General features: G+C 55.1%; 1 protein-coding gene across 2 annotated transcripts in view; it reads right to left on the bottom strand.

Moving 5' to 3' along the window:
- Positions 1-26,815, bottom strand: part of TTC7A (tetratricopeptide repeat domain 7A) — a 116,335-nt gene that overhangs the window by 52,386 nt on the left and 37,134 nt on the right. For both annotated transcript variants that reach the window (XM_036121655.2, XM_078056608.1), the window contains exons 6-11: positions 20,332-20,410; positions 19,388-19,545; positions 18,737-18,800; positions 9,483-9,620; positions 7,807-7,890; positions 3,473-3,577 (exon numbers count right to left, since the gene is read on the bottom strand). In XM_036121655.2, the coding sequence (XP_035977548.1) occupies positions 3,473-3,577; positions 7,807-7,890; positions 9,483-9,620; positions 18,737-18,800; positions 19,388-19,545; positions 20,332-20,410 (628 nt within the window). The remainder of the gene's footprint in view (positions 1-3,472; positions 3,578-7,806; positions 7,891-9,482; positions 9,621-18,736; positions 18,801-19,387; positions 19,546-20,331; positions 20,411-26,815) is intronic.

The raw sequence follows: 26,815 nt of genomic DNA on the forward strand, positions 1-26,815 counted from the left end.
CATTTTAAATAATTGTGTTTGGAGAGATACTAAAAAAAATATTTACAACTCTTTCCTTCCTGCCCCAAATAACTGGCTGGGGACCTTGGCAAGACATCGGCTGTGCCAAGGCAGGAGGCTGCCATGCACTGCTGTCCCCGGGTCAGAGCCTGGGATGCCTCCCCCCCCACCTAGGGGAGCCTCAGGCAAAGCCTCGGGGCCAGTGCCCTCCCACCTGCCTCCACACCTGCCCTGGGTGCAATCACCTTGCGGCAAACCCCGTGTCAGCCAGCCTGTGACTGTGTAGGTCCCTCTGCCTGGTGCACCACGACCTGAGGGCCACCTTCCTCTCAGACCCGGCTCAGCCTAGGGTGTCCAACGCTGGCTCTGGGCATGGGGACAGGACGTGGGGACAGCAGGTGCTCCACCTCTGGGCACATGACCACCCTGGCTGGTTTCACCCAGCACAGCTCGTTTTTCAGATGTCCCAGTTTCAGCCTCCCTTCCTGCAACCTGGGCCAAGTTGTCCACCCCCAGATTTCTGTCCCCTGTTCATGGAGCTTGGCTGGGCAATGGCTAGGCCTGCTGGGGCTGCCGGGAGCCAGGAGAACTGCGATGGCAAAAGACAGAGGTGGCCTCAGACGCCTTTCAGGAACCGTGCTCTGTCCCAAGCACCAGCACCCCTCTGACCATTGAGGTCAGACTCATTCTTCCTGCTTGTGGCCCCAGAACAGAGTGCTGGGCCAACCTTCTCCTGGCCTCCTTGGAGAACAGGCTGCCCTTAGCTACCCACGGTCTGCTCTCTGCCCAGCGCCAACTCGGGAACCTGAGAACCACTGAACCAGAGGCAGACTTCCTGCACCCGTCCCTCCCAGCCAGCTGGGGCGGGAGTCATTCTAGAAGATATGAGTGGACATCTAACCACATGCAGGGTTCTTTGCTCGGGAGAGAGGCTCAGGGTGCAGACATGGTAAGTAAAGAAGCTCCCCGACTAGCTGGGAAGAGAAGTACCATTTAAGGCAGAATTGTTGCCGAGTGGTTATGCTCATTGGCCAGCAGGATCTATCCAATAAGCACCGGACGGGAACTCTGGGCTGGGGTTTCAACAAGGAAGACAGTTTCTGCCCTCAAGAGACACTGGGGATTATGATGTAATCTAGGTGTCCAAGGCAGGTATAAACGGGGCTTTAGGGAGGTCCAGGGGTTCCAGGTTAGGGACGGCTGCCAGGAGCCATGCCCTGTCCCTCCAGCGGGACCTGGCTTGAGCCTGGACCCAATTTAAACCCTGGCTCAAACCAGCCCCCAAAGCCATGCATGCTTCTCAGCTGAGGTTAAATAGCTCGCCCTCCTCCCTGATTCTGTGACAAGTCTGCATGTTTAAGCTTCCTTTTGGGCTTTTCTATTTATGTTGTCATTGATGACTTTGCTCCTAACTCATCTGATTTCAATTTGGACTGATTGGATCCTAATTTTATTACCATGTAATCTGAATGCATGTAATGACTGTAATTATGCCGCTGAGGGAAACAGCTCCTCCACAGCGGGAAGGCCTAAATTTAGGCTTCCTGGCAAGGGCGGCTGCTGGCGGGGTGGACACCCATAGCCACCTCAGAGCTGGTGGCCTTGGGGAGGACAGGGGCCCTCCCCTGCCGCAACTCGGTGAGGCGGGTATCTGGGGCTTCGTGAGGCCCCTCTGAGGAGCCCTGGGAACATGAAGGAGTGTGAGCGAGGGGTCGGCGAGCCCACCCTCTCTGCGTCCCCTGGATCCCACCCCAGTCCTCTGCTGCACTGCATAGTCTGGGTGTCTCTGCTGGCACCCGCATACCACCCACGTCCCCACAGCTCCCCACCTGTAAGATGCAGGATGCCAACAGGCCCCCTGTAGAGATGTGGGGAGCAAGGGTTTCCCCACTAATCACGGGGTGGGGAAAGCAAGCCGTGATGGAAGAACCTACCACTGGCCTGAACCCTCCACGGTCTGTGCATCTCCCGACCCGTCCAGCCTTCTACATACTTTATGTCATTTACGTCACATCTGAGGAACAGACTGTTACTGTCTCCGTTTTACGAATAAGGAAACCGAAGCACAGCAAGCTTGTGTACCAAGACCACCCGGGGATGGGCAGGGAAACTCTAACCCACCTCACGGTGCAGCCGCTTCACTTCCTAATGCCTGGAGCCTGTAAGAGGTGGTTCTGCCAGATTCCCCCCTCCCCCCAAAATAAAGCCACACTCTAGAGCCTGGGGCCCGACACCATGCTTCCCCTTCCCCCCCATTCACAGTGGGGCCACGGTGGCCAGGGTGCACCTTAGCTACAGGAACCTGAGAACCAGGAGACAGAGGGGAGGGTGCTCTTTCTGCCCTGCTCCTCACTCTGCAGCAAAGAGAGGACAAGGCCCACTGGTGCGGCGAAGCGGGGACCCAGAGAGGGTTGAGGCCTCGTGTCCAGTCCCTGGGAGACTTGGCAGGAAGGCTTAGAACATGGAGTCTCCCTTCCCAAGGCTGGATGCCCAAGGAGGGAGTAGTGGCGGCAGGAGGTGGACAGGCTGCTGATTCGGAAGCACCTGCTTATGCCCCTGGGGCCAGGAACAAGCTGGGCACCCAACCATGGTGAGGGTGGGCTTGGGGGGGTGGGAGAACAGGCAGGGGAGACCTGTGTGTGGGAGCAGCGCCCTGTGGGGAGACGCTGGGCCTGGAGGGCAGCTGAAGGCACTGGAGGTATTCTGCCCGAAGAGAGGAAAGGTGGGTGGGGCAGATGGCCAAGAGGCAGGAGAGGATGCATTTGACCTCAGGAGGCTGATGTGGGCTCAAGGATGCGGGGACCCTTGGAAAGAAAGCTCCCAGTTGGAGGAGACACCTTTGCAGAGGCTCCGCCCCAGGACGCCACAGGCTCAGAGCAACCACCAAGGGAGCCTGGGGAGGGGAGGGCCCCAGGCCCAGTGCCTTTCACGGCTCCATGCTGCTGGCCTCCTCGAGGACCTCGGAGCCCCGCTGCAGGAAAGCCCGGCCTGTGGGGAGGGGGTGTACCTGACCGTTCAGCCGCCTCAGCAGGGCCCTCGGCAGGCAGCTGAGCACAGGGCAGGGACCTGGGGGCTGGAGCCGAAAGGAACGAGGGGGCCCACAGGGCCTGTGCACACAGCACTGCCCCCTGTAGTAGTGTGGAGCCTCCAGCCAAGTGATGGCTGGCCCAGGGGCTCTGAGTCCTGCCCACGACTGCACTGCTGGGCAGCTGGGGGCCCCCCTCTACTTTTGACTCTACATTTCAAGACTGAACCATAAACCTGATACCAGCCTGAGTTGGGGGACCTACTGTTGCAGATCCGTCTGCTGGTTTTCTCAAGATTTCTCCTTCCAGGCCTGTCTGCCTCACAGCTCCTCATGCACCGCCCCCCCCATACACACAGCAAGATGTGCATGCCCCGATCTCATGCCCACTGCCACCCTTCTGCAGGAGTCGCTGGGACCTGGGCCCTGCCCCCACAGTTCACTCACCCAGTGCAGGGACCCGATGCAGACCTTGGCAGCCATCAGGGGCACGGTGGGGTCCGAGGGCCGAAGCTTCATGCACTCCCGCAGCAGTGACACGGCGTAGGCCGACTGCAGAAGAAAGGGCAGGTGACACCATCACTGGCAGCCCTGGGTCTCGACAGACTAGGTGCCTTGTGCCTACAGTGGGGGGCGTTCCCAAATAGCCAGTCCTTGCTCTTTCCTCCCAAGAGGCAGGAAGAGGGCCCAGCGGGAGGAGCCCAGGTCATGTTGGCAGACAAATCCCTCCCAGGCCTCAGATTCCGCATCTGGAGAATGGAGGCTGTGAGCCTTGCCCAGGTGATGCGCCAACAGCTCAGGTAACAACAGGTGGAAGCACTTCTAAAGGAATTCAAATGTGAACCACAGACATGATAGAGGCAAAAATGGGCTCTTTTCAAACTTGTGAGTTCAACAGCCTTTGTTTCTAGGTGACAATATGAGGCCGAAGCTCCACAGGACTTGGAGGCAGGGCTGTGGTGGGGAGTTGAGGGGGCGGGGGGCATAACGGCTGGCAGAGGAGCAGGAGAGAAGCTAAGCTGGCAGAGGCAGAGAGAACCTCCAGACAGGAATCTGGGGCCCCTCAAGGCTCCAGCGACTCAGTCACAGAGACGGGGCCAGAATGGACCTCCTGAGGATGGCCATGTGTGGAGGGAGGGCCAGGACGGGAGACCATCCACAGGCAGGCAGCAATACTACCAGTCACAATAATGAGAAAAAGAACACCAGCTAACACTTATTTAGATCTTACTATGCACCACGCATTGTTATAAACCAGAGCTCAGCAAAACACAGCCCACAGGCCAAATGTGGCCCTCTGCCTGCTCCTGTGAATAAAGTTTTATTGGAACCCAGCCACGCCCGTTCATGTATGTATTGCCTACAGCTGTTTTTCTGACAGAGTGGGGAGTTCCCACAGAGACTCTTGGCCTGCAAAGTCAAAAATGTCTACTATCTGACCCTGTACAGAAAGTCTGCTGTCCCCTGTTCTAAGTGCTTTATAGATTTAATTTTCACAACTCTCCTGTGAGGTAGGTGAGCCATGTCCTTATTTACAGATGAGGAAACTGAAAGGCAGAGAAATTAAGTAGCTTGTTCAAAGCCACAGAGCCCATACATGGCTGAGCTGGGGTTTGAACAGTCTGGCCCTACGCTCGTAACCACAGCTCTACCTGGCCTCGGTGACTTGGTGCTTCCAGAACAATCTCCTGCTGCACCAGTAGTGACTACCTGGGCAGAAACAGCAGCCTCGGTCTCCCTGCTACACACACACACACACACACACACACGAGACACACACTCAGGGCTTCTGACTGCATCCAACACTTTTCCAAGAACTCAACAGTGACACCCCCTGCCCCCCAAGTGTGCACACTCCATACTTGTGTGACCCCAAGCTAGGGTCAATGGTAGGCAGGGGCATGTGTGTGACCACAGTTCCCATGTACTAAGCCCTACTGTGAGCCAGGCTTCCTCACCATTAATTAGCTTTCACCCTCCCCAGCAACTCCAGACGTACCACTGAGGCAATGGGGGCTCTGGAAGGCTTACCTGTTCAAACTCAGTGTGAGAGATTGGAAGAGAGAGAGCCGGAACCCTAGTGATCTGCGTCCACCCTGGACCCCCAGCCTTTCTCTAGCTACCCCTCCTTCCCCACCAGCTAAGGAAAAGCTCTTCTCAGCCCAGGCATGACAGACTGAGGCTCTGGGCTCAGGCATATTAGGCCAGTTCCAGGGGTATCAGCCAAGGGCTAGCTCTGTGCCCAGTGCTGGGCTGGGGTTGTGGGGTCACATGGCTCTTGCCCATCAGGTGCCTGCAGAAAGGCCAGGGGGAGAAGACAAAAGCTACCATTCCCCACTGCTCTCTCAGAAAGCGAGGGTGTGAGACCCAGCACAGGCGGGTGTCAGCAGATGACTATTCCAGCAGGCTGGGAGACCGGGCTGGGCTGTGGGAAAGGGGACCTCGTGAGGGGCCCAAAGGAGTTGCCAGGCGATCCTGTGAATATCACTCCCAGCCCGCCAGCCATGGCCCCCCCTCCACACACCACAGCAAACCTCGGGCTCCCCTTGGCCTCCTTCCCTGGTTGCTGACCTCTGCAGGGTTGAAGGTTCTCTAACTGTGAAATGAAGGTTCTACAACCCTGACCGTCCACGTTCACCCCACACAGACCACAAAGCATTGCTATTTCAGGAGCCATCGGAGGACTCCACAGTAAGGGCAGGCAGCTTGGTTGGTTTTTTGTTTTTTTTGGGTTTTTTTTTTTGTCATGCTGGTTACCTAGCAACGCAGCCAATGTGACTGCTAAGGAGACCAAGAGAAGGAGCGACCTAAATCATGTCATGGACCTCATCTTTTCTTCCTGCAGGCTGAGCTGTCAAATGTACATACATCTGCCCGGCCACACCTTCGGCACAAGTGCAGGCCTTGATTCCTGCCTTGGGCTTTGGCAAAGGCCAGCTCTGGCCACTCTGCTGGGGGGGGGGGGCTTCCTGGGCCAACCAGGCAGACTGAGCTGGTGTGCAGGGTTCCTGAGGGGGTGGACAGTGTGCTTCCAGAACAATCTCCTGCTGCACCAAATGCAGGCATGGATATAACCCATTGTCTCCAGCCTGTGCAGCCTCACGTGTGAGGAACTCACCGATCACCCCAACGCCCTACCTGTAAGCCCAGCCTCGTGCCCACCTTGCTGGTCTGTGAAGGAGCGAGGCTGGGACACCAACTCCCTGGATCCTGGGATGTGCTGGACTGCGCGTGGACCTCTCTGAGCCTGGCTCTTCTCAGTAGGGAGGTTGAAGATCCCATACCTCCCAGGCTAACACCTTCTCCCTCGACTGGGGAGTTTCCTGGCGCACCGCCAGAGATTAAAGCTAGCTTCTGAGTATCCTACATTCTTCTGAGGAGGGCTCCCCGGCTTTCCTTGGGATCTCAAAGGGGTCTATGACTCACAGAAAGGTTAGGACCACTACCCTGGCCCTGGGCCTCTCCTCCGGGCCCATGCTCACTATTTCAAGATCAGAGGTTCTTTGTTTCCCAGAGGCAGGAAGAAGCTGTCACATACCACTGTGAGCTGTCTGTCCAGGCTCCATGTGAGCTCCAGCCCCACCTCCTCCCCTCCCTCAGATCTCACTCTATCTATCTGCGGCCTGAACTCTCCCCGAGCCTTGGCAAGACCCTGCTGAGCAGAGCCAGAGTAGACCATGTCTGTGCATTTAGGATGCTCTGGTGGGTGGTCAGCGTGATGGGGGTGGGGAAGAGCTTTGGGAAGACAAAGGCCCAGTGGGGGTTGGGGGGTGGGAGGCTCCCCCCTTGATTCTCACTATACTCCCCTGGCTCCTTCCCACCTATCAGGCTGCAGCACCGGCTCGTCTTCCTCTTCCCTGCCTAACCTTTGTGGGGGAGGTGCAGGCAAGCCGAGGAGGGCCCTCCTCTGAGCGGAGCTGCAGGGCTAGAAATGGCAGGTGGCACAGATGGGCGGGGGGGGGGGGGGCAGGAATTCCCTCAGCCCCACAAAAGGGCTCTGGGTGTTTACAGCTCTTGGAACGATTTGCAAGCTCCTGCCACCTTCTTTCCTGCATTCATAGCATCCTTGGCTCTAACACCCTCAGCACCCAGCTCCGGAAAGGTTTTCCTTTCATGTTACTGCTGAAAATAGAGGCTTATGTAAGTGTAATTCTCATCAGAGAAGAAACCAGGGGGTGCTGGAACAGGGCTTGGGGGGTAAGCAAAGGTGGCCCTGGTGACCGGGGATAAGGTTAGTCCTCTCACGTTGGGCAGACAGAGCCTCTGTCCCAGCCACAACCGCTGGCGCAGTTCTCCCCCCAGACTCTCTTGTGGGTGCTGCCACTCTGCTCCACCCTTCAACCCTCCCCTCCTAGGCAGGTCCTTCCATGGGAAGGTCCTTTCCTGACACCACACCTGATGGGCAGGAAGAGAGCTCCAGCCCAAATGAACGCGCCCCTCGCTCAGAACCCGTGTCCCAAGCCTGTGGCGTGCAGTTGTACTCTTCAAGTCTCATGTGGAAATGCTCTGTTGCCCCATGTGTGCACGTGTACTAGGAGAAAAGCACCCACAGACCCACAGTTGCACACTTGTAACTCCCAGGTGGACACCAGATTCACACAGGGGTCTGTGTGTGACCCTCCGCTGGCCCTCACTCTCCCAGAGATAAAAATCCGATGCTAGAGAACATTTCTGACTCACCGCCGTGCCCTCTGCCTAGCCCTGGAAGGGACCGGAGGAGAGCAGAGGCCCCAAAGGCAGGGGTGCAACCTCCCCCACCCAACACACGCCCTGGGTCTTACCTTCCCACAAGCCACCATGGAGAGGGCCACTTGGTACCAAAGGTGAAATTCTTCAAACGCAAACTTCATGGCTCGCTCCAGGCACTGAGGAGAGGGAGTCAGTCAGCACGTTCCCCCCCCAGGGGTGCTCCCACCCTCAGCGAATCCAATACCCCCCAGGGCAATCACTGCCCAAATCACTTCTTATACGAGGCTGCAGGAGGCCCATACTTGGTTCCTGTCAGAAAACTCCAGGCATAACCTGCCCCTGCCACAGGGCAGGTTATGCTGTGTGACCTTCTGCAAGTCTCCTACCCTCTCTGGCCCTTGGTTCCTACCTCCCTAACATGTGACTGCCTCACAGGGCAATGGGGAAAAGAGAATGAAATTGGTTCTGAATTTTTAACATGTAAACATCCCATAAAAATAATAACTGGTATTTATTATTGTTGTGCATGGTACCACTCTCAGGTTTTTACACGTATTAACTTATTCACTCCCCCCAATAACCCTGGGAGGTGGGTTCTTCCATTATCCCCATTTCACAGATGAGGAGGCTGAGGTCTGAATGACTTGCCAGAGTCACAGGGCCAGTAAGTGGCAGAGCGGGCCGACTACAAAGCTGCCCAAGTGGAAAGGCTTTTCTCGGTTCTGCTGTTCTCTACGACGACTAAGAAAACTGACTGCCCCACTGGCCTGTCCGATCCTGGGCAGCCCCAAATCAGGGGCGGCCTGGTGAGGTCCGGCAGACGCTACCAAGTGCTTCCACACGGTGGAGGCAGAAGCCAGCATGTGAGGCCAGGATTCGCCATGGTCAGGAGGGGCAGGGGACAGACGTGAGGTTCTGGGACCAGACAGCATGGGCTTTAAGAGCTCAAGGGCCTGGGTTCACACGCTGGCTCAGGTGCACCCCCTCCACCATCTAGGGCAGGAAACAACCTCTCTGGGCCTTGCCTTCCTCACTGGTAAACTTGAGAGAGCACCACTTCAAGAAGGTATCACCTAAAAGCACCTTGCATGGTGCCGGGTGCAAGCAGGGGCTCAGCAGATGTCACCAGCTCTCCTCTCAGGGGCCCTCCTAACCACACAGAAAGAGAAACTACTGCCAAGAGGCCCACTCCTGTACAAGGAGATGGGGCCCCAGAGCCACCTTTGATCCCAGCCCAGATGTGAAAACTCAGAAATGCGTGCGTGCCATTTGCCTTGCGGGGAATGGAGAGAGGGGCAGCTTGGTGCCCTGGTCCCCCCGCCTTCACCCCAAAGAGGCACCACCCCGGGAGCGCTGCCCCACCAGGGTTTGCTCAATAGAATGGGGTTGCTCTGTCCAGCTTGGGTGGGAGGGGGTCCAGGGCCCTGACTCACACAAAGTTCAGAGCTCTACCAGCAGAGACAGTCACATCCAGTATCATCCACATGGGAAACTGGGGGATGGATAATTTCCCCCTTGTGCTTCTCTATACAATGCCTTGTGTTCTTTCAAAAGAAAAACACATGAAAACACTAGTAAAACAACCAAAACCAAAACCCAAACTACCCATCCCGCCAGGGAAGGGCAGCTCTCCCAGCCCTGGAGATGGAACGGTCAAGCCTTGTCTCCCAAGGACTGAGCTGCACCCCTTGGCAGAGGCAGGGAAGGGACAGTGGAGGAGGTCAAATGGTGGTTCCACCTGACTTCTCGGGGGGGGGGGTCGCCGTACCTCGGAGAGCATGACATACTGGCCCCTCCTGCCCAGCGTGATGCTCAGGAGGTCATAGATGGCTGCAGCATTCCGCAGGCTCACCGCCCGGTCCTCCTCCTGCTCCGGTGCCCGGCTCAGCACCACATCCCGAGTAGCCTGCGGGGCGACGTGGTTGGGGAAGGAGCGAGGACGGAAAATAAGCAGCTGCCTGCCTCCAAGGCCCGGTGACCATCGTCCTTACGCTGCTAACCCAGGCCATGCTCCCAGAATCTGCCAGGGCCTTTCCGCCGTCCCCACGAAGGCCCCCACGAAAGGGAGGAAACCTCTACCTGTAGCCTAGGTTGGGGTGAGGGACCAGTTCTGAGGGCTCCTGGTAGTCAATGTTTTAGTCTGCAAATCTCAAACCTAGAGAAAAGTTGCCAGGCTGATGGCACTGACCACACGTGCTTTGTTGCTCTCTAGTATATGAAAGTAAGATGACCCTTGACCCCTAAGTACAACCACAAGAGGAATGCCAGTATTTCGGGAAACGTACAACTGATACCTCTACTACGAGCTCACAGTCAGATCTCCCCCCTGCCCACCGATGGCCCTACTAGAAGTCTGTTCGTCCCAGAACCCAACCCAGGACCAGGCCCACAATTCTGGGGCCGCGTCTCTTCAGTCTCCTCTCGTCCAGAAGGGCCCTGCAGCCCTCATTTTTCAGACACTGGCATTTTTTGAAGATAGAGGCGAGAGGTTCTGTGGAACAGCTCCTTGTGAGCTTGTAACTGTCCCCTCACAGAGCTTCAGGTAATATCTGGAAGTGTCTAGATGACGTGGGTGGTTCTGCTGCTGGACTCACAGGAAGGCAGCTTGGGCTGTGGCCCCTTGATAGCCCTCTGATAAGGACCTCCTGGCCCAATATGTCCTTCCCATCACGCCTGTGTTCAAACCAGACCTGATCCTTGACTCCTTCTGACCACAGAACTCTCCTCTCAGAGTTCCCTAAGAAACCTCTCCCATAACACATGGCCTCTGTGCTCAGTGTCCAGAGCTCAGGAGTTCAGTGCTCAGAGCTGCCAGGTAGCTGCTGGTCAGGGGGAGTGGGGGGATTGGGGGGGGTAATGGGAAAATGTGCTTTAGGAGTAGGAGATTCTGTACAATCTGAAGTGGGGAGCTCTGTATCACCAAGCCTGAAATCTCCCCACTGGGGATTCGGGACCCTCTTATTCTGTGGCCTATGGTCCCACTCCCTCTTGTCAACCCATACTCTGGAGACAACACTCAGGCCGGGGAGTAATTCAACACGCATCATAGGGTCCCAGAGCTGAGCAGCCACAGGGCAGGGACCAGGCTAGGAATGCTCTATGAACAAACACACACACCCGCTCACCCACCCCTGAAGGCTGTATCTGAGCTGAAGCGAAGCTGGGTTCCAGCCAGATGCTCCTGCTGGCTACTCCTGGTATCCCTCTCTCTCTGTAGTAGGGGTTGAACCCCCTTTTGTGTGTTGGGACTCACCCTCTTCTACTCCCCCACACAGGACCTCAGAACCAAGGATGCTGAGATAAAAAGGAGCTGCTGGCCCTTAAAGCCAATTTCTGTCAGATCCAAATCATCCTTCCTGTCCACAGATGGTCTTCAAAACCTCCTTCCAGGCAGGATTACGAACCCTTCCTCCAGGTCAGGGGCAACGCCCCCATGGGTGAGGGGCCATAGAGGCAGAAGAAGCCCAATGGCCTTCAGACTGCAGGCTCTGAATGTGTCCTGTTGTGCAGGCCTGAAGTGTGTTCCAGAGGCTTCTGGAAGCCAAGATACCTCTGAGACCCAAGGAAGTGACTCACCCATGGGGGCACTTCCGGAAGGCAGGCCCGCGGTCAGGGGCCCTGATGGGTGCCCCTCCTGCCACGGCAGGCGAGGGCTGCCACCACCCCCATGTCATGGACCAGCCCCAGGAGAAGGCGGGGGATGTTAGGGGATCTCCAGAAAGGATGAGCGCTGGTGCCAGCCTGATAAACAAGAGCTGGTCAGGAACTCTGAAGGGTTAAGGGGAGAGAAGTAGAGAGGGAAAGTGCCAGAGAAATCCCACTCCTTCCCAGTGAAATCTACCCACACAGGCACCATCAGGAAGAGAGAAGAAATTCTGAGAGGCTTGGCAGGAGCTTTTTGACAAAGCGGAGTAGGAACACAAAACTGGCCACGTACCTCCCCACTCCTCCACTTCCAGCCCTCCCCTCCAGAACTCCCCAGCTCTGACCCGCGAGAGTGGGGCCCCGAGAGGCTGCCTGGCCAGGCAGCCAGGACAAGGGTGGAGGCAATGAGAGGATACAAGGTACGGTCCCTGTCCTCAGGGAGGGGACACTGGAGCCCAGAAGCAGCCGCAGTACTTGTGCTCAGTGCAAGGGACCTAGAAACCTGGTGGGAGAGAGGGGTCCTGATGGAAAGGGGACAGCACGGGCAGCCTGCAGCGGGGTGGTGGTGGGGCTTTTCTGTGGGGTACGGGGAGAAGCCTGGCCGGGCACATGCAGGATCTGGGAAGCTATCCGTGCAGACCGGTCTTGTTCTGGGGATGGTGAGCAGTGAGCTGGGACCACGGGCCTCAGCTCTGGTTGGCCTGTCCTTGAAGAGTAACCCCTGCAGACCCCAACTCCCAGCCCCCTCCAGACTGCTCCAGCACGAAGTCAAACCTCCTTCTCTGTGGCTGCCATGAGGCCTGGCCCACCTGGCCAGCGTCTCCCCCAACTAGCTCTCAGTCCTCCCCCTGCTCCACAGAACTCCCCGCAGCTCCCTCTCAGCACCAGGGACTGTCTATGCCCTCGGTCAACCTGGATGCCTCCTGGCTCCTCACAGCTCAACTCAGGTACCCGTCAACCTGACCGACCCTGCCAGGCAAGGCCGCCCCCTCTTGTCCTCTCCTAGCGTGGGGCACACACCCCAGCCCCTATATACCCAAGAGTTCCCTGGTTCTTGGGGCAGGGACATGTCTCGCCATCTCCAGCACCTTCCTTGGTCCATGTTGGTAGAATGAGTGATGTTGAGCAAGATTTCTGGGCTTGGTGTGGAAATGTTCTCCTCTTGCCCTCGACCTTGACCTTTAAGACAACAGTGTCTCTGACTGTGTGCTTAGGGGTGGATTTCCAGCACTGGGCTGGGATTAAGTCAGAAAACCAGGAACAGAACTGAGCATGTCCTCAGCCTGGGGGCTGGGCCTCCCCAGGAGGCAGACAGCAGGGAAGAGGTCTCCTGGGAGGGGGGGGGGGTCCTCAGGAACTGGCCTGTGTCAAGAGGGAAGCAAGGTTCCACAAAGGAAAACCAAAAGCAGAAGTTTGCCCTGGTTGCTATGGCTCTTGGGGAGGGCTGCGGTAAAAGGCTGTGGTGGTGTTCGCTGGGTGGGGGAAAAAGGGGCAGAAGGAAGGAAGCTGTGGGGGCTAGTGACGCGGCAGGAATTCATGTGCAGCACGGAGGGCGGGGGCCTCAGACACTCTGGGGGCTTCGAGTCGCTGCCCACACGCCCCGGGTGTCCTGTTCCCTCCTCCCCTGGGCTCACCACCCTCAGGCCAGCGATGCTCCCAAATTCACCAGCAGCCTGCCTTGAACTAGTCCCAGCCACTCTTTTCCTCCACCACTCAAATGGCCTTGCTAGGAAATCCTTCAGATCAAATGCAGAGAGAGAGATGAATGTACCTATGACCTATAAAGCAGTATGGAGACACTGAATATTCTTCTCACCACAACCATCCTTACTCCTCTGGGAGTAATGAAGAATCTTCTCCCCTCATTCCTCCCGGCACCATCTCCAGGCCCCCACCTCTGGGGATGCCTTGCCCTTGTTTGGACCACACATTTTGTCCTGGGCAGGGCTCCTGAGCTGTACGGCTCCTAACCCAGGTCCTCTGGCTGTCCCCCCCCCCCCCCCAGTGCAGCCTCCTCCAAACTGAGGACACTCACCCCAGGCCCTCTGCAAGCCAAAAGAGAAAAAGCCAAAAAAAAAAAAAAAAAAAAAAGCACGCACCTCCCTACCCCCCTCCTCCAACAGCTCATCACTGCCAGTGTGACCCATATCTGGTCTTGGGAGAAGGAAAGGACCCATGAAGCAAGCCTAGGGCCTTACGGGAGGGCTGGCGGGGAACTGCCATGTCCCCAGGCTGGCCGGCCCATGTGAAAGCCAAGGCAGGCAACGCTCCGTCCAACAGCCATCCCTTATGTGTGCCGCACATTAGCTTTTCAAGGTCACATCCGTCACATCTCATCCGGACTCACAATAACCCCACGGGGGTGCAGGAGGGAACCAGGATGCCCTATTTGCAGATGGGAAACGGAGTCCCAGAAAGTGAACTAATTGTGCAAGGTCCCCGGGAGGTAAGGCTGCACCTTCAAAGGCCAGTCCAGGATGGCTTCTGCTGCCTCATGGGCCTCTCCTGGTCCCGACCGTCTGCTGACTGCAAGGCCTCAGACCGCATTGACTTTCGTTTCCACCCAGCCCCGTTTCTCCTTTCTAATCCTCCACACAAGCAGGGTGAGAGAAGGAAAGGGAGAACTTGTGGACTACTTTGTGAGTGGCAGCTCACAATGACCTCATGTACTATTGTCCTATCTCACAGATGAGAAGACTGAGGCCCAGGGAAGCTCCCCCAGGCATACAGATAGGTGGGACCCAGATTAGAACCTGGACATTCTGACTTCACCCCCAGAGGCCTCTGAAGAAGTGTCCAGTAGCCTTGTCCATGCCATCAGAGGCCCCAGGATGGCTCTGCTTATAGGGGAACCAAAGCAAAACACCAGGCTGGGCCTTCCCAATCGGGGAAAAAGCCCCTTGGGCAATGTGTCCAGGGCCCTGCTCCGCCCTGTTCTCAGACACAGCTGCTCTATCTTGGCCAAGCACCCAGTCTCAGGGCCTGCTGCTGGCACCCCCCCAAATCAGCCCAGAAAGGAGTCCGCCAGCAGCGTCTGTGACTGGCACCTGCCCCTCTCCGGAGGGCGCCGTCATGTTCCGCTCCTGCTGTCCTGCCCCACCAGCAGACGGAATTACCACGGCTTTCAGGCTGCCAGTCCACAGAGCCAAGAAATACCATGCTCAGTGACGTGGCCCATCCACCCAGAGCCCCGGCCAGGCCCACGCCGGCCCCCGCTCTCCTGCCGCGTCAGGCTTCGGCGGCAGGAATCACACTCTCTGGCTCTTCCTGCCAGCAAGGGCGAGAGGATCTCCCGCCTCTACTGAGCCGCCTGTTCTGAGCTTTCAGCAGTAGCAGACCCTCTACCGTGGCAGCCTGCAGCAGAGCAAACGAGGTGCCAAAAGCCAGAACAATCTGTGCTCATCTGCCGAGTCCCAAATGGAACCGAGCCCAAGAAGCACTTTTTTTTTTTTTTAACTGAATGGTATCCTCAAACCAATTTTTCTCCCAACCTGATCTGAGCCTGATTATTCTCTAAAATGACTGAATCGGAAGCAAGCATTTATCAGGACAAACAAACCCGTGTTGAACATCTCTAACGTACCAGGCACCTGTGTGGTTTGTTTTCTGGCTTTTGCTGTGCAAGAAAGGCCTTATTAGCCTCATTTTACAGACGAGAAAACTAAGGATCAGGGAGGGAAGAACCTTGCCCAGGCCCCGCAGACCGGGAATGGCAAATTCAAGGCTCAAACTGCTGGTGTGACACTGGACGGGCACAGTTCACCTGCAGGCTCCAGTCCCCAGAGGCTACCCGTCCACCCCACTCTCACTCAACACTGGGCCTTTGGGGCCTTTCAGTTCCTGAGCACCTGATACCAGCAGCAACTTCTCCACCAGCTGAATGAAACAGGGACCCACGGATTCAGTCTGCCTCCGCATATATTTTTATGCCTAGATGAGTATTTTAGAAAGGATCAAGACTTCTGTACTTCCTGGTTCTCCAACTGTTTGAGAAAATCAGACTGTTTGAGAAAATCAGACTAGTCTAGAATATACACTTGGGGTTCAGGAGACTGGGGTGATTCCTTCTGATGTGAGGACCAGGATTTCCTCCAGGTCCCTGGATACATCTCCAGTAGGTGGGAGTACATCTGGGACGGGGGTAATGATTGACCGAGATGGGATGGATGGACAGATGGATGGAAGGATGGATGAGCAAATGGGTGGGTGGATGGATGGCTTTTAAAATGTCCTTTTGGCTCCAAAGACTCAAAACTAGGTCCAAAACACAAATCTTCTTCAACCAGTTATCACTCGCACACGTTGCATTTCCGTGACGGCATTTGTAAGATTTCTATTTACCTCTTGAAACACGAGGATGTGGGGGGTTCTCTATTCATTCTGATCATGCTCGGTTAGCCTTTTACAAAAACCATATCCAAGGTAACGGCCCCACATTCAGGACGGCTTGCAGGCTACTCCTCTGAGTTCCAAACCACAAAATAGGGGCCGACATGCTCAAGAAACCTGCACAGGTGCTCCGGCGATCCTGGGGGTGGGAAGTTTTGATGATTATGTCTCCTGGGCTGACTGTGCTGGAGGAGCTTTTACCGCAGCATCATGGATTCTGCAGGTATTAGGCAAAGCTAAGTAGCAGCCAAGGCAGCCAGCTGCTGTTCCAGAGGCTTCTCCCTATCAACTGCGGCCACACCCAGGCAGCACCAAAAGGAGATGAGGAAAACCCTGCAAGTACCTGGGGGCCAGGCTGAGCCCCAGGGTTCAGCGAAGGGATCAGAGCCTGGGAGGCGGGCACGGTGGTGACTTCACCTGACCGAGAATGGGACCCGCAGGGAAGGAGGGTATGAAACGAGAGCAAGAGAGAAGCCGGAGGCTATCTGGTCACTCTGAGAAACAGCTCCAAGCCACTGAGGCCAGATCCAGATCCCAGGAGGAAAGCTCTGTAGAGGAGACTCCAAAGCTCTCCCCCCAATTCCTGAAGTTTCTAAACGTGTGACAGGCTGGGTGTGAGCAAGAGGAAACAAACCAGCAGGCCCTGGAGGAGTGCCTCCTCCCGGCCCAGTGCACAACTTCCTCTGCTTTGCATGCTCAGGGAATCCCCAAGACGCCGCCTGGCAAGCCAGCCCGCACCCCGAGTCTCTGGGACAGGCCATCAAGTCACACAGCCTCCTGCAAAAGGGCAGGAGCTGCTAGGAGGGAAATCACATATTTAGGAAAACTCACCTTGGCTCCAAATGTGGGCCCCCTTTTAGTAAAAGGCCATTCTCCACTCTGAGGTAGGGGGCAGCTTGAGGGTTTGGGGTGGGGGCAGGGGGGATAACCTAATGGAAAGGCATCTGAACTCTGGTCCTGGGCACCCAGATGGGGCAGAGGCCACGGAAAATGGCTGGGAGAGACAGAGTCCAGCCTCAGCCCCCCTGCCATCTCACGCCAACAGGCATGTCCCTGTTGATAAAGCCCTCCCTGAACCTCGTTTCATTTGAGTCTCAAAATCACTCCCTTGGCCCTTTTATAGATGAGGAAACTGAGAACCAGAGCAGCTTGGAAGTGGCAGAATCGGGACTGCGGTCCAGGGCTTGGGCTCCATGGCCCATGCTTTGGAAGCTATATAGGGAGGCAGACATGATTTGAATCATGGCTGTGAGGATTATTAGTATATGACGTTGACCAAGACAGATACCTGTCCTGAACCTTACTTTTCTCATCTGTAAGATGGGAACATATTAGACTGAAGTGTATGAAATTGTTATTTGTCATATGGCTCAACATAAAATGCCTCCCTCTATGAGATCATCAGCTTGGAATCTGGCAGAGAAAGGACCTAAGGAATGTTTCGGCTTTCACCTTTTTACCTCCCACCTGTAATCCTCAGCACAGGGAGAGGAATTTCCCCAGACAGGTGACTTAAGTGCAGTTGCAACTGAGGGTGTGGGTGGGGAGATGGCTCAGGTGTGGGGGGAGGGGGGCAGGGAGGGATACTGGTCTATGTCTGAGGTTCCATCATTAGAAACCGGGGCCCAGTCTGTGGTCAGAGTGGGGGCCTATTTTCTGTGAAAAGTGCACTGTTCTCCCGTGAAAATCAAATCTGGCACTCGGTATTTCTATCCTCACCTTAGGCTAACCAGTTAGATGCCCCTCCTTGGAGCAACCACTTTCCCCTCACCTGCATGACCCTGTAAACCTTTTAGTACCACAGCCTAGCTGAGGAAGGCTATGATCTCTCGCCGCCCCAGTCCAGTGCCCCACATCCTGCCTACGTGCTGACGGACCCACTGATGTGGAGGAAACCCACTGACCAAAGCACTCATGGCCCCAGCTATTCAAGGGTACATTCGTTTCCATCTGTTCAGGGACCCAGCTCATGGGGGCTTGTTTCTTAAACTCCTACTTCCACACACTGCTCTCAGATGTGCCAGTTTAGCAAAGTGAGTTCTCAACCTGGGGGGTCCCCAGCTCCCAAGCTCCGAGAGGCCCCTCAGTTAGAGGGCTCAGACCCAGCCTTGGACTCCTCTGCAGCACGCCCCCACCCCTGGCTTCTGTGGCTCCTGCACACCCCTCCCCGCCTCCCCCAGACCAGTCCACGCCATCCGTCTTACCACTCCCTGGACCACACCCCTCTCCTTCACTGAGGCTCCAGGGCCCATGCGTGCATGTGTGTGCGTATGTACATACATTGGTGCGTGCCTGGCTCATCTCCCCGCCTGCCACGGGGGGAAACGGGTCTTGTGAAAACAGCCAAAGAGCACTTCATGCAGGCTTTGTCCGGCATGCTTTACCCCTCCTCTGCTTTACTTTTCCATAGCACTCAGACACTAGGACCCTGGATAATGTAGTCGCTAATTAATTAATTGTCCACCTCCCTCACTAGAATGTAAGCTCCATGAGGGCAGAGACTTTTCTCCATTTGTTTGCTGCCGTGTTTCCGGCTTCTAGCACAGGCCTGGCACAAAGATGATAATAATGAACCGTTGCGTGAATGAGTGAATTCACTGAGGCTCGGAGGTTTTAGATTTGCCGGTGGCCCTCAGCTAACAGTGGTAGAACTGGAAGCACCTGCCCCTTCCACCCCCTCACATCGGTCCCAGAACCAGCAGAGGGCTGCCCAATACACACTGCTGACTCACTGATAAGCATCTTTTATAATCCCAGAAGAGGTGCTGGGGACTCCTAACTCAGTCCCTACTCAGGCCCCCGAAGACAGCCTTGTGCACCAGACCCAAACCTAGAAAGTGAGCCTCACCCCCGTGCGGGGGGCAGATGCAAGAACCTTGCTTCAGGGACGTCCGTGGGAGGCTGAGCTGGGCCAGGACCTGGCGGCCTGTGCCTGAGCCCCCACAGCCCTACCCCACCGGGGCAGAGAGGGAAAGGCCTGGAGCTTACCATGGACTCACTGATGAGCAGCAGCAGGAGGGCTTCCTCTATATTATCCTTCGGGCAGTAGAGGCTGAAAAACACAGATGGCAGCACTGGGTCCAGCACAAGCCTCCCCAAGCAGAGCGGCTGGCCCGCCACCCCGGCCCTCCAGCCCCGGAGTCAGCAGCGGCCCTGGTAAGGTGACGCCCTCCTGCATAATTCACAGACACCGGATACTACCTGCAGCTCTTTCTCAAGCCCCAGAGTTCTGGATCTGAAAGGCTGGGGTGAGCGGCGGGGCCAGAAATACTGCAGATGCTCTGGGGGAAGAGATGTCCCTTCCAGGGCCCAGGGCTGCATGACACAGCCGGGACAAGGAGCAGGGGAGAGCCGCTCAGATCCCGTCATCAATTATTTAACAAATAAGAGAGGAGGTATATGCAGACTAGCAGGAAGGCAGGTAACCTCCAAATAATTCGACTTTTGGATGCCTTCTAGAATGCTCCTCCCAGCCCCTATCCCGAGACAGTCTTCCCTGGTCTATTCGGCTGCTGCGGATAACTGAAAAGCCTGCCTGACAGTGAGCTGGGTGGCAGCTGGAGGAAAGTGCAGGGCAGAGGGAGGGGACATCGGAGCCCCAAGTGTGGCATGAGACCGGCATAGTCCAGCAGAGCTTACTTGTCTCCTTCGTAGAGGTGAGGTTTCCGCAGGGCCTGCGTGATGAAGGAGTTCTCCTCCTTGCTCATGAACTCAGGCAGTGGGTGGGACAGGGGGCTCCAGTAGCACTCCTCACTCAAGGAGTGTAGTAGGACCCCTGCCAGATGCTTGGCCGCCATCTGGCAGAAAGGGAGGAACTCAGACCCAGAAAGCCCCCCGCCCACCACCGGGCCAAATCCGCCAGCCCTGCAGTGCGCTGCCCCTTCGGAGGCCCACCACTCCACTCCACTCCCAAGGAGCCCCCTGTTCTCTCTGTTTCCAGCACTGAGGCCGCCCCACCCCTTCTGTTGGCCTTTGATGGCTTCTACTTAAACTTCTGTCCTCTGTCCTCTCCTAGACGGGAGGTACGTTTCCTCCTCCTCTGGCCCCATGGAGCCCAGCACAGCTCGGAGTATTCAGCAGGCCCTTGCAGGGCGTGAAGCCACTGGCCTGGGCAGCACTCTCGACCACATACCTTCCTGATACTTGATCAAAAATTCTAGAGTGAGAAGCAGCTGTGGCTCTGATTTGGGGTGAACTAAAGCCTAAGAAGGTAGGCCTGAACTGGGGCAGGAAAAGGAGTCCAGGTTATTTATTAAAATCATAAATAATCCCTAAGAGTTAGCCTACCACCTTGCTAGGAAGGGATGACATTGGGTTTTAACTCTGATCTAATGCTAGGGGCTCTGTGCAGTGCTGAGGTAGGGATGCTGCGGGTGCTTCCCGGGCTTGGTGGGAGAGAATGCTGAGATCGATTAACAATGTCTGCCATGAGAACAGACAGGGAGAGGAGAAGCGTGCATGCAACATACTGTCATCCCTGATTCAAAGGCTGCCTGCTAGCACTTCTGTCGTTTCCCACTGAAAGTGGCCCCTGTATAAGCCAACCACAGCCAGCACCCAGCCCTGAGGCATCGCTGTGTTACCACTTTGAAGTTCTGAGTTGCTTTGGTCTCCACGGTACGTAGGACCTCCCGAAGCTCTCTCATCCCTTTCACGATGTTCCTAGGGGGAAGACAGCAGAAGCAGAGTCATTCCCAGCTTAGTTCCCACAGACATCATCATCAAACCTGCAGACTCAAGCAGGAGCCTGCCCATTTGAGTTTTACTTGAAAACACTCAACTGGAATGAAAGGTCAGAGCTGTGACACCAGGATCCTAGAAGCCCAGGACACTGTCGACCGAAGAACAGGAAGGATCCCTCTCCTCCACAGCCCCCCAGGAACCCTGGCTTCCAGCTCACCACCAGAAGGGGACCAAGATTGAGTATTTCAAACAAGATGTCATTTGGCCCAAAAGCCTTGACTGGTGTCAGACCTACTTGAATCCGCCTCAAATTTTCCATCTTCCCCCAGCACATCTGGCCAATGCTGGGGTCCATCCTCACCTCTCAGTCCCTGTCACCAGCCTGCATCACCTGGGGCCTGGATAACCACAAGGGCCAGTCACACCTCTTCCCCCAACCCCTGCCAGCCCTCTGGGCCTCGAAATAATTTGCAAGCTTTTTAAAGTGTGACCCAGAATAAAAAAAATACATTTTAGATTGTAACGCAGTATGCACACACTTTCCTTACATAAAACGGAAGCAAGTTTCTTGACACACTACTTAGCTCTACTGTGTGCAGGCCACTCTGGTATTTCCAATTTGATGTCTTGCTCTATTCTTTTTTTTTAAATTCTGGCTGCAGCCCACTAAACAGGTCTTGCAACCCACTGATGGGTTGTGGCCTGCAGTTTGAAACACTGCTCCATGGACCCTGGAGGGGTCTGTACGCCTGACACACAAACGTCATCTTTCACCACCCCCACCCCTCTCAAGGCTAGCCCCTCTATCAGCACCCCCAGGGCTCACAGAATCCAGTCTAGGTCTTCGCAATGGTATCGTGGCGCTGGCAGGTCTGCTCCTCGCCTCTCACCCATCTCGTCTCCCGCCACTCAGGTCCTTTTTGAATAACCGACCATATGACCTATGTCAAGTCTTGTCACAGGCTCCTCCCACTGCCTTAAACAGCCCTTCCGCATTCATCCTCAGAAAGCCTTTCCAAGAACACTTCCTCCTTGCAGCCTTCCCAGACCCCTCCCCACACTCGCCCCTCCAGCCTGCGTCCCTCTTGCTCCCTGTTAATTCCTCTTCTGAAGCATGACCTTGCATGGTCATTTTCCATTTACGGCCTGACCCTTCGTGTACCGTGCACTCGGAGGGCAGGGCTCCTGTCTGGCTCCCGAAGCTCAGCACTAGCACGGCTCCTGGCACACAGCAAATGTTTGAGCCCTGCCCTCCTCCTTTGCTCTGGGGGTTCCCTGGATCACAGCTCACAGGGGAAAGCAGAGGCCGCCAGGTTGGCAAATTTAGAAATGAAGACTACAGAGAGATGAAAAGCCAAAGGTGGCAGCCAGGAAAGTTCCAGGCGCCCCTCCTGCATCTTTCATGCACAGAACAGATTCCTGGGGGCTCTGGGGCCTGGAGCCATAAAAGGACAAATAGGCAGACCAAGTCCCTGCCTTCTGGGAACCTCTGGTTTCAGAGATGAAAGCAAAGATGTGCAAACCACCAACATTATACACACAGACCCTCGTTTGCAGGGCTGAGAGTGGAGACAAAGACCACAGGGATAGAGTCAGAGGCACAATGACCTTTCCCAGTCTGTCCAGAGCTTCAGAAGAACCAGGAGGGGCTAAGAGGCCAGGGAACCACAGGTGTCCTGATAAACAATTCAAGTTTGGGCGCGGCCACTGATGCCACGTAGCCTGAGGACGGGCTCGCCTCCGTGGGCTGTGCACGGTCTCCTCCTCTACCAAGCCAGGCCTTCAGTGTGGACAGCGTCTCCCAGACTTCTGTCATCTGCACCCCACGGTTACAAGTTTTGCTCCTAGCTGCACGCCATCAATGTTTTTATTTATGTAACACTTTTCTTTACATCTTCTTCTTTATTTTAGGAGATGTATCTTAATCAAAAACACCTGGAATCATGGATTTGGTGTGCTAGTTCTTTTTTCCTTTTTGTTTTCTTTTGCCAGTAGATACTAAATATAGAAGTACTTACAAAAAGTTAAGTCTGTGTATCACTCAAAACCACCTTGTGTATCACCAGAGGTACATTTTGAGAAACAATAGATTAGAACACAGGTTCTCAAAGTGTGGTCCCTGGACCAGCAGCATCAGCATCCTGGGAACCTATTAACAATACAAAGTCTGAGACCGCCCCCCCCGCCCCCCACTCCAGACCCGCTGAATCAGAAACTCTTGGCTGAGCCCAGCAATCTGGTTTTTTTTTTTTTTAATGTTGAGTAACTTTTTATTATAATATCTCTAATGTCACATCATGTGTTCCGTTGTCCTCCACGTAATGTTGATTTTTACCTCCTCACCCCAACCATCTTAAATTTTGAGGTAATCAGCCTACAACCTGGGTACGTTTAGACCATGCATTTTGTCTCCCTTTCTGTGGGTGGGATTTCTAACATCAGTTCGGTTTTCAAAGCCTTTACTATGTTGCTTTCACTAAATTCTGTGCGTGCCACTCAGGGCTTATTTTAGCAAGTGGATCATGTTTTGTATTATTATTCTGCTCCTACAACCTTTGCAGTGAACTGGGTTTGTATTGTGCATGTAACACGTGCATGCAGGGGTGAGCCTAGAACTTGTGCTGGATCACAGAATAGAGAATTCTCACCTCTATCTCTCGACTTTACAGGCCCCCCCCCCACACGTTTCTAGGATCCACTTTTCCTTTATCTCTTTCCAGAAAGATAGGAATTCTCCTTGAGATTTCTGCTGTCTGTGCCCACTGAATAGTTCCATAACTGAGGTCATCTTCAGGTCAAAGCTAGGAAGTCGCCATCCAGGAAGTCAGATGTGGGTCTTCACGGGCAGAACCCAGGGTATGCAAATCAAAAAGGGCCTGGTTCAGGTTCTTCTCCAGGACCATGGTGGCTTCCACGGTGTCCAGGGTTTTGCCCCATTCATCTTGGGATAGCTTCTGTAAGTCCTTCCTTGATGTGGCCTCTTCTCTCCCTTTAGTTGTGCAGTTTGCAATGTCCAGCAATCTGGGTTTTACCAAGTTTTCAGGGGGTTCCTATGGACCTTCAGTTTTGAAAACCACCGGTTTGGATGAGCCTCAGTGTCTTCCGGTTCTCCCATGCTAAGAAGCCAGGTTCCAGAAGGGACAACCTGACATGGAAACCCTAGTTTTGCAGCCAGATCCTAAATCTGTAATCTTGGGAAAGTGTAGCAGCCACTCTGAGTCCTCGCCTCCCTGTCCACAGGAGGAGGATTCCTCATGTGCTCCTAGTGCTGTCAGGAAGATGAACGTGTGTGAAGCCCAAACACACCTGGGCATGTGGGCGAGGCACACCAAATAGTTATTTTCCTTTCCCCTTTTACTTTGGGTCCTAAAGATCTTATTAAATTATGTTTTAATCTGCCATGTTATTTTGCTTGGAAGTCCAGGAGTGAATGGGTAGGGGGCAGAGGACAGAAGTACCTGAGGGGATCTCCCAGCTTTGTGTCCACCTGTCTCCTCCCACGAGCCCTGCCCCCACAGGGGACATACACACAGGATTTCCCTGGGAGACACACCACACCCAGGGACAGACTAGGAGTCCCCAGGAGCCCAAGTAGGAGGAGCCCGCAGCAGAGGCCCTTCAGTCCCACTGAGGCCTCTGCCTTAGAAAAGAACCCAGTGTTAGCTGGCCAGAGATCAGGCCAGCTGAGGGGAGAGCCCAGCACCAGCCGCCACCAGGAGAGAGCAACAAGACAGGAGGCATGGGCTTCCAGAAAAGAGAAGAAATGGCTGGCTCTGGGAAGTCTGCAGGAGAGCAATGCCCTGGCAGCTGGGCCAATGGCCACAGGCTGGGGCAAGGCTGGGCCCAGAGGCTGGACCCTGGGACTGCCCCAGAGCCTTGGGGCCCAGAGTCAGTCCGTGGCTCTTGGGACCTGTGGGTGACCTTCCACTCTGTGGGCTCCCTGCCACCTTCCTCCCTGGCAGCCCAGCTCAGGCTGCTACCAGGAGCCCAGAGCCAAGAGGGACTACGGTCTCTTTTTCCCACTCCAGCTCAAGGACTGTCCTCTCTCTGCCTTAGTCTCCACATCATCCACACTAGGAGAGGGCCCCCAGACCGAGCACTGGCATCGCCTGGGGGGGGGGGGTGCAGAGAAATGCAGACTCTCAGGGATCCTGCCCCCCGCCCCCCGGTACGCACACAATGAAGGATTCAGAATTACATTTTCACAAGATCCCATGTCCAAAAAGTTGTGTAATTTTACTATTTTCAAATCTGTAAGGGATTCTGGCATCTAAATCAGCTCCCAGGAATCCTTTCACAAGGCAAGTCATCATCCTCAGGCATCTTTTGGGTAAATCCCAATATTTACGGAATGCCCATAAAGAGAAAAACCAGCACAGAGGCTCTGGTGGCCAGGGCTGTACGGGGAGAGATTTGGGATCCCAGCTGGCCCTGACCTGTCCTGAGATGTCGGGAACAGCCCTCTGCCTCAGCTTATGCCTCCGGGAAATGGGAAATCAGATGAGGTTTCTCCCACCAGCCTGAGAGAAAGCTCCCCGTGCCAGGTAGAGCTGGGGCTCTGTCCAGCCCCGTGAGAGGGCAACTTGAAAGATCTCTTTGTTCTCGGTCTCTCGTGCTGACCTTTCAGAGCAGAGCTGCCATTTTCAACAAATATCCAAACAGGGCCTCAGACCAACCCTGGCCCAGAATCAGGCTGCGTGTGGAGAAGCCAGGAAGCCATTGATCCCAACTCAAGTCAAGCCTGGCTGGCCGGGAACAGAAAGACAGAGGTGTGAGGCAGGGATGGGTCATCGAGGGAGGCCTCCAGGTGGGAGGTGTGAGGAGGTGGCGAGCCCCTGGCAGCCCCCTTGTCAGCAGCAGGCAGCGGGCAGATTTTCCGAGGTGCTCTGTCTCACTCCATCCTCACAGCTTCCGATGAGGCTGGTAAGGCAGGCTTTGTTCTCCCAGCTACCAGCACAATGCTTGACTCATAGAAGGCACTCAAGAAATCATTGTGGAATAAATAAGCTCCCATTTTCCAACGGGAAAATGAAAGCCTGGTAGACACCCGCCTTTCCAGGCCATCGCTTCCTGAGGGGAGGGGCGGGCTTACCACAGGCACCAAGGCTTCAGACTTTTCTCCCTTTAAACTAAAAAGATTCCTGAGAAAGACAATGCTTGTCTTTTGACCCAGCAGGGTTATACTTTCCTTTCCTGGCTGTGTGAACTCCAGGACTCCTGACATTCAGCTAAGTGACTAGTCTTTCTAAAGTACCTACTGTCACCCAGTGTCTGGTTGGTCATCAACCCTGTTGACAAGAGACATTCAACAAACACTCGTGGAATGAACGGAGAAATAGAATTGAGGGAGTGAATATCTCCTTCGTGGACCTGCAGGTAAGGAGCACACAGTCTGTTAAATCAGCCACACTCCTGAATTTATTCAGAGCTTAGCAAAGTGTTTTGCATATAGTAGGTCCGCAACAAATATTGTTTTGTTTAGTTTTTTGGTTTGATCTGAAAGAGAATAAGAAACTGCGTGGAATTTATGGTTGAATGGAATCTAAACAGACAACTGTGGCATGGGACCCTGGCCAGAAGTTCCCATTTCAGGGTTGACAGTGATTGCGCAGGAGAGGTTTCTGGTCAAGGACCGAGAAGAACACAGCCAGTTGGCAGATCCCACCAGCTGGAGGGTTGAATCAGGAGGCAAGGTCAGGTGAAGTTCAAACTTACCAAGCTGTTCACTCCTGCCATAGACCCATAGCATCAGTTTCAAAAACTAGAGCTCTCCTCTTCACCCCAAGTCCCAGAAAAAGGTAGTGACGCTTCCCTTGCAGGGCACTGAGGACATCTGGGCAAAGAGATCCTTCCTGTCTAGCGAGGTGCGGGACGGACGGGTAGTGAGTGGGTGCTAACAATAAAAACAGGCTGTGCATTAAGAAAGCCTGGGAGAGTATATTCTCTCCAATGGGCCTCAGAGGCTTTCCTGTGCCCCAAAGAGTGACACAGGTCAGTAGGAGGCTCTCTGGGGCTTCCGTGTTGGTGGATTCTGGCCCCTGAATCCCCCTTAGAGCACTCTGTCTCCTGCCCTCCCCAGCCCTGCAGATAGTGGGTGGCTGTCAAGGATAAGACAAAATTGCTGCTGACTGAAGACACCCCTCACGGGGTCATACCACACAGGAGGCCGGGCCTTCTAAGGCGGCTTCCCCACAGCCGGCTGCTGCCCAGGCAGCTTTAGCTGCCTCTCAAGTCAGCATCTAGCTGGCAGCTGCGCACCCCCCCACACACACACTCACACACACCCACAGCCCTCAGCAAGGGAGAGTGCTTTTATAAGGCTGAACAACCTGCCAAGCCCAGGAAACTCCTTTAGAAAGCACACACACTCCCTTCTCTATTGTT

This window comes from Halichoerus grypus, chromosome 10 (assembly GCF_964656455.1).
Source record: "Halichoerus grypus chromosome 10, mHalGry1.hap1.1, whole genome shotgun sequence".
NCBI classification, from domain to species: Eukaryota; Metazoa; Chordata; class Mammalia; order Carnivora; family Phocidae; genus Halichoerus; species Halichoerus grypus.